The 10,730-nt window shown below is 36.4% G+C and overlaps 2 protein-coding genes across 2 annotated transcripts; both read right to left on the bottom strand.

The window, feature by feature from the left end:
• Positions 1-46: 46 nt before the first annotated feature.
• On the bottom strand, positions 47-2,439 carry LOC108216345 (putative H/ACA ribonucleoprotein complex subunit 1-like protein 1). The gene is made up of 4 exons (XM_017389089.2): positions 2,158-2,439; positions 1,929-2,077; positions 1,707-1,822; positions 47-545 (listed from the first exon to the last, which is right to left on the bottom strand). The coding sequence occupies exons 1-4, from the start codon at positions 2,315-2,317 to the stop codon at positions 362-364; spliced, it is 609 nt and encodes a 202-aa protein (XP_017244578.1). The 5' UTR covers positions 2,318-2,439; the 3' UTR covers positions 47-361.
• An 822-nt stretch (positions 2,440-3,261) lies between these two features.
• Positions 3,262-5,193, bottom strand: LOC108216378 (putative H/ACA ribonucleoprotein complex subunit 1-like protein 1). The gene is made up of 4 exons (XM_017389132.2): positions 4,950-5,193; positions 4,720-4,868; positions 4,501-4,616; positions 3,262-3,576 (listed from the first exon to the last, which is right to left on the bottom strand). Exons 1-4 carry the CDS (start codon positions 5,107-5,109, stop codon positions 3,393-3,395), a joined length of 609 nt encoding a protein of 202 aa, XP_017244621.1. The 5' UTR covers positions 5,110-5,193; the 3' UTR covers positions 3,262-3,392.
• Positions 5,194-10,730: the final 5,537 nt, after the last annotated feature.

Genomic DNA, 10,730 nt, shown 5'->3' with positions numbered 1-10,730 from the left:
GAACCAAACAACTTCATAATTTTTATGTGCATATTAACAAAATAAATAAAGCAACAAAAATAAATAGTCTTATATAAGATATAAAGCTCAACTTAATGTAGACTTCATACAATAATGGGTCATGCCAAGGTATGTTCCTTTCTGATGAAATCATTAAGGCACCCATACTAGTAGATATCTACATCTACGAGACAATCTAAGGTCTGGGAACTAGGATGATACCTTACATTGTAAAAACAATCAAGGCTTTTGGTATTACAGAAGCCGGTCACATAACAAAATCAGTACTAACACATAATAAGCGCTAAATTGTGTATCCAGAAAAGATCACTTAAACAAGCACAAACAGAATACAAATACTCTACGATCTCCCTCTTCCCCTGAAACCTCCTCCACCACGACTTGCACCTCTGAAGCCACCTCCTCGCCCACCTCTCGGAGCACCCCTTCCACGAAAACCACCACCTCCTCCACGACTAAATCCTCGTCCACCCCCTCTTCCCCCTCCACGACCTCCACCTCTACCACCAGCTGATGCTTGTCCCCTGATCATAGTTATATACACCAAAATTAATGAAGTGCACAAATGCTAGCAAGTAAAAACGGCCAATGTCTACAGATAAACCAGAACTTCTAGCAGAAGTGATCTCAAAATCAACTAAAGATGGTCTTCTAATTATGTTTCACAGAGTGCTTTCTCTTACTAAAAAATGCTGACCAACAGATGAAAGGACAATAAAGAGCAGAAACAACACAAATATGACTTAACATGAGTCCATTTAGTTTTTCAGTGGATAAGTTGTTTGATATTATATAGTAGCAATTTCAAAGTACCATTTGCAGGTTCTGTGAAAGCCGAGACATATATCTTACCCTAACAAATATAGATAGGGTATCATATCAAAGTGCCCACCATTCTCATCAAAAACTATCAAATGACTACCCGATAATCACAGGAACTCATTTGCGCCACTATAATCATTATATATATCACTCGATAAATCTTGAAAAAATATTAATAAAAAAATTAACAAACAGATGATGTGTTTGTTACCATCTGTTTATATTTCTTTGTAATCTTTGGTTCTAGTTTTTTTGTAATCCATGAAGCTCACACATCATCTACTGATCAGGATTTTATTAAGTTTTCAATTGATTATTTTTCAAGATTTAACATAGTAATATATATAGTGATTCTAGTGGCTAAAATGAGTCTTATGAACATCAGGTAGTCACTTGATAGTTTTTGACAAGAACAGTGGGCACATTGATATAAAACCCAAATATAAATATAAATCCATAGCTATATTGTTGAAGTAGTCACAGCACAGATCAAAACATGCCATACTCATCTTAAAAATTATGCTTTCAATGGACAGTGTTTAAAATTTTGAACTGACCCTCTTTAAAGTGTTGACACGTTGTCCCCAACCTAAAGAATATCAAATGATTCCATCATACCACTATAACTAGTTTGACAATAAAATTGCATAACATGTCCAATTCCACAATCAAATGCTGTATATATCCATCCTGATCAAAGAAACAATATATATTCTAACACAGCATGTTTTTTTTTATTGCTAAATCTAACACAGCATGTTTTAAGTACAATAACATAGTTCAGAGTATTAAAAATATCTTGAACAGATCTAGCAATGCAAATATGCAATTCTAACTTGAGCATTACTCAATAATAAACTTACTTTGGCTGCGGAAGAAATCTGGACAGAGGCAAAAGCTTATATGGGTCGATGAAAAACTTATCCCCAGCTGAGTAAGAAGTAGCTACAATTCCTTCCATCATTTTAACCGAGAAAAACTACAAACATTTCACAATCAGAACCACAGGCCTAAAATACATATAAATCAATTAACTAATACAATAACACCAATGTATGAGCAAGAATTGCTTAAAAGGGGCTCACAGATTCATTAATTGGACCGAAAATTTCATCAACTTTTCCGATTTGGGTCTTGTTCTCGAGATAAATAGGGGCATTAAAATAGGGTATTTTCTCGTTAGTTAGCTTCGTGACAGCATCACCTTCGCAAGCATGTACAAATGAAGCAACCTCTACACACAATTAAAATAAAACCATTAATTATAATATGGGATAAAAATTACATAGAGAGATAGAGATAAAAGTAACGGACCTACGACTTCAGCAGGAGGGCCTTCATCTTGAAAACCACGGCCACCACCACCGCCGAAACGTCCGCCGCCGCCTCTTCCACGGCCGCCACCGAAACCACGACCACCGTCTCTTCCGCCTCTAAAGCCGCCGCCGCCGCCACGCCCTCTTGGTGGTCTCATTGTATGAATTTGATTGATAGGATAGAGTGAGAGTTGAGGTGAGAAGAAAATATATAAAGAGTTCAGAGTTGAATGTGAGAGTGGCGCCTCAAGATTTTATCATTTTCTAGGGTTTAAGCATGGTCGTGAATTGTTCGGGGGTGGAATTACGTATGTATCCTCGTTCCCACACGCCTTTTTAGTTTTTTCTCGTCAACAGTCCACCAATTTTTCCATTCTTCATTTAATACGTGTTCACTGAATACTTAGTATTTAATTTAATAATCTGGATATATTAAATTCGGAAAAATAAAAAATGGTCATACTAACATCAAATTAGTAAACACGAAGGATGAAGATATAGGGATGTAAAATGCAGAACATTAAAGGTCTATGTAGGATGAGAGTATATACAGAGCTAAACAAAAAGAAATACGAAGAAATACAAAGGAATTTAAAGGGGTCAAATAGATGAAGAGACCATTTGGACAGGTTTAAAAAGAGTAAAGAAGTGTATTAAAAATGAAATGTAAATAAGTTACTAAAGTTTTTAAAAAAGAAGTAGAGCATTCTCAACTTTTTAAAAATGCTTATACTTATTTACACAAATGGTCAACTTATTTACATAAACACGGTCAAAAAGAGCAGAAGCTAGAAGCAAATTCTACTTCTCTTAAACAAACGGGCAGATCTCCAAATGGGAGATTCGGAGTAAACAAGGTTGTACAAACAGGATTGCGCACAAGCTCTTGATTGCTGCTAGAATAAACAAAGCTTGTTGCAGTCAAATGTTTTCATAGATTCTGCAAAACTATGGTTATCATCTCCCCATATTCCTGTAGAATGATGGGTCATGACAAGGTATGTTCCTTTCTGATGAAATCATTAAGGCACCATACTAGTAGATATCTACTCTAAGAGGCAATCTAAGGTTTGGGAACTGGGATGATATTGCACAATGCACATTGTAAAAACAATCAAAGCTTTGGTATTCCATAGGCCAGTCACATAACAAAATCAAATCAGTACTAATACATAATGCTCATTAAAATTGTGTATCCAGAACTTAAACAAGCACAAACAAATTACAAATACTCTACGATCTCCCTCTTCCCCTGAAACCTCCTCCACCACGACTTGCACCTCTGAAGCCACCTCCTCGCCCACCTCTTGGAGCACCCCTTCCACGAAAACCACCTCCTCCACCGCGACTAAATCCTCGTCCACCCCCTCTTCCCCCTCCACGACCTCCACCTCTACCACCAGCTGGTGCTTGTCCCCTGATCATAGTGATATACACCAAAATTAATGAAGCGCACAAATGCTAGCAAATAAAAACAGCCACTGTCTACAGATAAATCAGAACTTCTAGCAGAAGTGATCTCAAAATCAACTACAGTCTACCGATGGTCTTCTAATTATGTTTCACAGAGTGCTTTCTCATACTAAAAAATGTTGTCCAACAGACGAAAGGACAATATAGAGCAGAAACCTACGTTACCCGGACTCTTCATTTTGCCTCAAGTATCCATGTCGGACACTCGACACTCGGACATGGGTGTGGGCACTCCGACACTTATTTTAGGCCAAAAACATGTAGAATTTTCAAAATATTGCCGAGTCCGACACTCGGACACGTATCCAATTTGGACACTTTCAGCCGAGTCCGAGTAATATAGGCAGAAACACAAATATGACTCAACATGAGTCCATTTACTTTTTCAACGGATAAGTTGTTTAATATAATATAGTAGCAATTTCAAAGTACCATCAAGTTTGCAGGTTCTGTGAAAGCCGGGACATATTTCTTACCCTAACAAATATAAATATACATCCCGTAATCTTGCTATATTGTTGCAGTAGTCACAACACAGATCAAAACATGCCATACTTCTCTTGACAATAATGGTTTCAAATTTCAATGGACAGGTTTTATATTTTTAAACTGACCCTCTTTAAATGTTGTCACTCCACTCCCAATCTAAAGAATATCAAACAATATCATCATACCACCATAACTAGTTTGACGATTTAATAGAATAATATGTTCAATTCTACAATCAAATGCTGTATATATCCATACTGGTCAGAGAAACAATAGATATTCCTACTAACACAGCATGCTTTAAGTACAATAACATAGTTCACAGTATTAAAATTATCCTGGAAATTTCAACTTGAGCATTAGTGAATAACTAACTTACTTTGGCTGTGGAAGAAATCTGGACAGAGGCAAAAGCTTATACGGGTCGATGAAAAACTTATCCCCAGCTGAGTAAGAAGTAGCTACAATTCCTTCCATCATTTTAACCGAGAAAAACTACAAACGTTACACAATCAGAACCAAACAAAGGCCTAAAATACCATATAAATCAATAAACTAATACAATAACACCAGCAAGAATTGCTGAAAAGGGGCTCACCGATTCATTAATGGGGCCGAAAATTTCATCTACTTTTCCGATTTGGGTCTTGTTCTCGAGATAAATGGGGGCATTAAAATAGGGTATTTTCTCATTAGTTAGCTTCGTGACAGCATCACCTTCGCAAGCATGTACAAATGAAGCAACCTCTACACACAATTAAAATTAAACCATTAATTACAATATGAGATAAAAATTACATAGAGAGATAGAGATAAAAGTAAACGGACCTACAACTTCAGCCGGAGGGCCTTCATCTTGAAAACCACGCCCACCGCCACCGCCGAAACGTCCGCCGCCACCTCTTCCACGGCCGCCACCGAAACCACGACCACCATCTCTTCCGCCTCTAAAGCCGCCGCCGCCGCCACGCCCTCTTGGTGGTCTCATTGTATGTGGTTGATCGGTGGGATAGAGTGAAGAGTTGAGGTGAGAAGAAAATATATGTGAGAGTGGCGACTCAAGATTTTACGATTCTTTAGGGTTTAAGCTAATTGTTCGGGAGGAAATTACGTACGTAGCCTTAGCACACACTTTTTCTTTGTTTTCCGACTTTACCCCTTCAATAATTCCAGAACTGTTTTCTTTTCCTTTTCAAATTATATAAAAGCATTTTTTAATCACGCACAAAATGAATATTTTCTCGGTCTCATTCATTTTCATATGTTTTTTAACTACTTGACACGTAATCAATATTCTTCTATGATATAATTTTATAATATATTTTTAAAAAAACTTTTTATGAATAAAATTTTAATAAAATAAAAATTACAAAAATATATTATAAAGTTACATTTTAAAAAAATATTAAAATACGTGATACGTGGTCATCACCGGATATATACGAGAGGACGGTGGAATAATTAGTTTCACATTCCGCAAAATTCAATTACTACCTGTAGTTTTTTTTTTTTTTGAAACTAATTACTACCTGTAGTTGTTGGTTCTATGAAGTAATCTATTATCATTAGCCTTTTTTTTCATAACACTATATTATATAACGTTCTAAACTAACATTACTTTATCTGGTATTTTGAAAATCCAAATAACATAAGTCCATTTAAAAATATAAAACTAAAAGCGTCTGAGTTAAAGTATGTTCATATTTGTTGAAGATAGCAGTGCAGTGGCAAAGAATGCAGCCAGAGCTGAAGATGATAAAGGTGGCAAGAAGATTCCAGGCTGTTCTTGACAGCTCACATACAGGTTGTTACTTGAGTTGGTTACAGAGTTAGTTACTAGTTAGTTAACAGAAGGTGCAGAGTAGTGGCTAGTTAGTTGCTATATATAAACACTACTAGAGATAGCTTTCTTCTCAAGCTTTTGCACAATGTTCTTCACACTGTTTTCTCTCCACTTGTAAATACAACTCTCTTAGTTTTACTGAAATACAACAAGCAATTCTGCAAAGTTTAACATGGTATCAGAGCGATAGAACACGATCCTAGCTTGCTGCAATTCATCAATGGCGGATTTCAGTGTTGCTTGATTACTTCTTTCGTTCATCTTAGTTCAGATTTCTTCAAGATTAAGGTGTTTTTCTGTTCAGAAATTCTAGACGTTATTGATTTTTTGTGCTTAGATTTGGATTTCTGTTTGATTCTGCAATTCATTTTCGATTGATTACTGTTAAAATGGGAGATAATGCTTGGAATATTCATAATCGTGGTGGAATGAATGATCAGTCTAGTATATACTATATTCATCCATCTGATTCGAGTTCTTTACAAATTGTTTCTGAGAAATTCAATGGTACTGGTTTCCTCAATTGGCAACGATCGATCTTGTTGAGTTTATCTGTGAAAAATAAATTAGGTTTTATTGATGGTTCAATTCCTAAACCTGCTGCAAATTCACCTGAACTCAAGGCTTGGGATCGTTGTAATGATTTAGTCTGTTCTTGGCTACTGTTTAATCTGGATGAAACAATTGCTCAAAGTGTCCTGTTCTTCAAAAATGCTACTGAGATCTGGAATAATCTCAATGAGCGTTTTGGACATACATCTATGGCTCAATTGTATGCTATTGAGCAACAGTTGACTGATTTGAAGCAAGGTTCTAAGTCAATTTCTGCTTTCTTTACTGAAATCAAATCTCTGTGGGATGCTTTAACTGATGCAGATCCACTACCAGCTTGTGAATGTGGAAAATGTACTTGTAATGTTACTCTCAAGGTCCAGAAAAGGCAACAAAATCATCAACTCATTCAGTTTATGATGAAACTTGGAGATAAATTCTCAGGAATCAGAGGCAATGTTCTTATGATGCAGCCTCTTCCTACTCTCACTGCAGTTTTTAGGATGTTTTCACAGGAAGAAAAACATCAAGAAATTGCCAGTTTCTCTTCTAACACTGAATCATTGGCATGTTTGGCCAATAACAACAACAACAAGTCATATGAACAGAGCAATAAGCAATCTAATTCTCAGAAGCAGCAACTTAACAACACTGGCAGCAAGAAAGTTTCTAAATACTTTTGCACTCATTGCAAAATTTCAGGTCATAGCATTGAGAGATGTTTCAAAGTCCATGGCTATCCACCTGGTTTCAAGGGTTTTAAGGACAAGAAAGTTGCTGCTGTTGCTTGTGGAAATACAGATGATTCTGCTCCTATTTCTATGGCTCAGTATAATCATCTTTTGTCCATGATTACTAATCAGAATGTTTCAGGAGGACAAGCTGGTAGTTCTTCCACTCATCAGGATAACAATGAACATCATGCATTGTTAGCAGGTAAGTTCTGTCTCTTCACTGAGCATCATATTAAAATTGGATGGCTCATTGATAGTGGAGCTACAGATCATATATGTTCTACTTTAACAGATTTCATCAATTATAGATCTGTTACAATACCTGAATTCATTACTATTCCTAATGGTAAACAAGTGGCAATTAGGCATATTGGATCAGTGAAACTTACTGCAGATATTATACTGGAAAATGTACTCCATGTTCCTGATTTCCACTTCAACTTGTTGTCTGTGCAAAGGATTTGTCAAGATCTAAATTGTGAATTATTATTCACAAAAGATAAGTGTATTTTACAGGACCTTTCACAGAACAAGCTTCAGATGGTACTTGGTGAAAAGCAAGGAGGATTATACAGTATTGATAAAGTTTCCAGTTCTGCAGAAATTAAGAGTTGTCATGTAGCTGTTAATGATCCAAGAGTTTGGCATCTCAGACTTGGACATATCCCTTTTGACAAGATCAAGTTGCTTCTACCCCAGATTGATTTGTCAAATATCAATGCAGTTTGTCAAATTTGTCCAATGGCCAAACAGACTAGGAATAGTTTTCCTCATAGTAGTATCAAAACTAAAGCTGTTTTTGAATTGATTCATATAGACATTTGGGGTCCTTATCAAGTGAAATCTCCTTCTGGATGTAATCAGTTCTTAACAATTGTTGATGATTTTAGTAGATTTACTTGGGTACATTTGCTTAAACATAAGTCAGATTGTGTTCAAGTGTTAACTAGCTTCTTTCATTATGTTGCTACTCAGTTCAAAACAAAAGTTGCAGTGGTTAGATCTGATAATGCAAAGGAGTTTTGTTTTGGTGAAATGAAGGTTTTATTTCAGCAACATGGAATAGTTCATCAAACAAGCTGCAGTTATACTCCACAGCAGAATGGAGTAGTTGAAAGAAAACACAGGTTCCTTCTTGAAACTGCTAGATCCTTATTTTTTCAGTCTAAGTTGCCTCCTCAATACTGGGGAGAATGTGTCATGTGTGCCACATTTCTTATTAACAGAATTCCATTGCAAAGTATATCTAATGATACACCATATCATAGATTATACAAAGAAAATCCAGATCTTACAATTTTAAGGTCTTTTGGTTGTCTTTGTTTTGTGGCTACTTCTACTGTTAATAGAACCAAGTTTGATCCTAGAGCTACAAAATGTGTTTTTGTTGGATATTCTCCATCACAGAAGGGTTACAGAGTATTAGATTTAAATACTGGACAGGTTTTCATTTCCAGAGATTTAATATTTCATGAGAACCACTTTCCTTTTCATCATCAGTCAGGATCATCACATGTTTTAGATGGATTTTATATTCCTAAAATCACTAATCATGATTCTTGCTCAGATATTCCAGCTAGTATTCCTAATCCTGATGAGCCTTTCACACAGTTTCAAAATAATACTCCATCTAATGCTCCAGTTTCATCTGATTCACTTGATCAGCATAATCAAGAATCTGATACTGCTCAATCTTCTTCTACCTTGGTTGATATTAGTTCATCAGCTATACCACCAGTAGTTAGAAGATCTTCCAGAACACACAAAACCCCATCATATCTGAATTCCTATCAATGTCATACCACTACTAATACACATTGGTGTAATTTAGTTCAAAATGGTTCTTCTGTGGCTCAGTGTACCTTGACAGAGCCTAAAAATTATGCTGAGGCAGCCAGTAATCCTTTGTGGATTGATGCAATGCAGAATGAGATTGCAGCTTTGCATAAGAACCACACTTGGGATTTAGTCCCTTTACCACCTGGTAAAAAGGCTATAGGATCCAGATGGGTATTCAAAGTGAAACTAAAAGCTGATGGCAGTTTAGAAAGGTGCAAGGCCAGACTTGTGGCAAAAGGCTTTAATCAGAAGTATGGAATTGATTATGAAGAAACATTCTCACCTGTTGTGAAGATGGGAACTGTCAGAATTTTACTTGCTTTAGCAGCTAGCAAGAAATGGTCTGTGTATCAATTAGATGTAAATAATGCTTTTTTGCATGGGGATCTGGTGGAGGAAGTTTATATGACTGTGCCTGAAGGGATACCAAATCCTCATAATCTAGTTTGTTTACTCAGAAAATCCATTTATGGATTAAGACAGGCATCAAGGATGTGGAATACTAAATTGGTTTCTGAGTTGTTGAGTCAAGGATTCACTCAGAGCAAGAATGATTATAGTCTGTTTGTCAGAAATCAGGCAGGCAAGATTTGTATTGCTGCAGTTTATGTTGATGATGTGTTGCTAACTGGAACAGATACAGCTTGTATTCAGTCTATCAAAGAGCATTTGGATGTTCAGTTCAGTATTAAGGATCTGGGAAAGGTTCATTATTTTCTTGGGATTGAAATTGAATATACAGCAGATGGATTTATTCTCAGTCAGAGAAAATTTGCTAAAGAATTGTTGAAATCAACAGAATTAGATTTATCTAAATCTGTGGTTACTCCATTGCCTGTACATCTCAAACTAAGCAAGCTTGAAGGTGAATTACTGGAGAATCCTGAGAAATATAGATCCTTAGTGGGAAAGTTAAACTATCTCACTAACACTAGGCCAGATTTGGCATATACAGTGCAGTGCTTGAGCCAATTTATGTGTGAACCAAGGATGTCACATTGGCATGCTTTGGAGCATACTTTGAAATATGTAAACTCTACTGTTCATCAGGGTATTCTGCTCAATTCATCAGATGAATTGAAATTACAGGCTTTTTCTGATGCAGATTGGGCTTCATGTCCAGATTCTAGAAGATCAATCACAGGTTACATTTTGTTATTTGGTAAATCACCAATCACTTGGAAATCAAAGAAACAGCCTACTGTATCTAAATCTTCATCTGAAGCAGAATATAGGGCCATGGCTTCTGCTGCTTCAGAAGTAACATGGGCTGTGAGATTGTTGGAGGACCTTGGTGTCACAAATCTAAAACCTGTGACCTTACATTGTGATAATCAGAGTGCTTTGCATATAGCAAGGAATCCAGTGTTCCATGAAAGAACTAAACACATTGAATTGGACTGTCATTTTACTAGGGACAAGGTGCTTGAAGGTTTATTACAATTGACTTATCTTCCAACCAAATCTCAGCTGGCAGATGTTTTCACAAAGGTCTCTCCTTCCAGTCAATTCAATGATCTTTTATCCAAGTTAGGAGTTTGTACAACAAACAGTCCTAACTTGAGGGGGGATGTTGAAGATAGCAGTGCAGTGGCAAAGAATGCAGCCAGAGCTGAAGATGATAAAAGTGGCAAGAAGATT

The sequence above is a fragment of the Daucus carota genome, chromosome 4, assembly GCF_001625215.2.
Source record: "Daucus carota subsp. sativus chromosome 4, DH1 v3.0, whole genome shotgun sequence".
Lineage (NCBI taxonomy): Eukaryota > Viridiplantae > Streptophyta > Magnoliopsida > Apiales > Apiaceae > Daucus > Daucus carota.
This window is presented reverse-complemented; position numbering and strand designations above follow the sequence as displayed.

Excerpts from the sequence above, each read along its gene's own strand:
- LOC108216378 (XM_017389132.2), bottom strand. The coding sequence starts at position 5,109 with ATGAGACCACCAAGAGGGCGTGGCGGCGGCGGCGGCTTTAGAGGCGGA. Across the intron at positions 4,617-4,719 it reads TCGGCCCCATTAATGAATCG|TTTTTCTCGGTTAAAATGAT; the intron begins GTGAGCCCCTTT and ends TAACGTTTGTAG. Across the intron at positions 3,577-4,500 it reads AGATTTCTTCCACAGCCAAA|GGGACAAGCACCAGCTGGTG; the intron begins GTAAGTTAGTTA and ends CACTATGATCAG.
- LOC108216345 (XM_017389089.2), bottom strand. The coding sequence starts at position 2,317 with ATGAGACCACCAAGAGGGCGTGGCGGCGGCGGCGGCTTTAGAGGCGGA. Across the intron at positions 1,823-1,928 it reads TCGGTCCAATTAATGAATCT|TTTTTCTCGGTTAAAATGAT; the intron begins GTGAGCCCCTTT and ends AAATGTTTGTAG. Across the intron at positions 546-1,706 it reads AGATTTCTTCCGCAGCCAAA|GGGACAAGCATCAGCTGGTG; the intron begins GTAAGTTTATTA and ends AACTATGATCAG.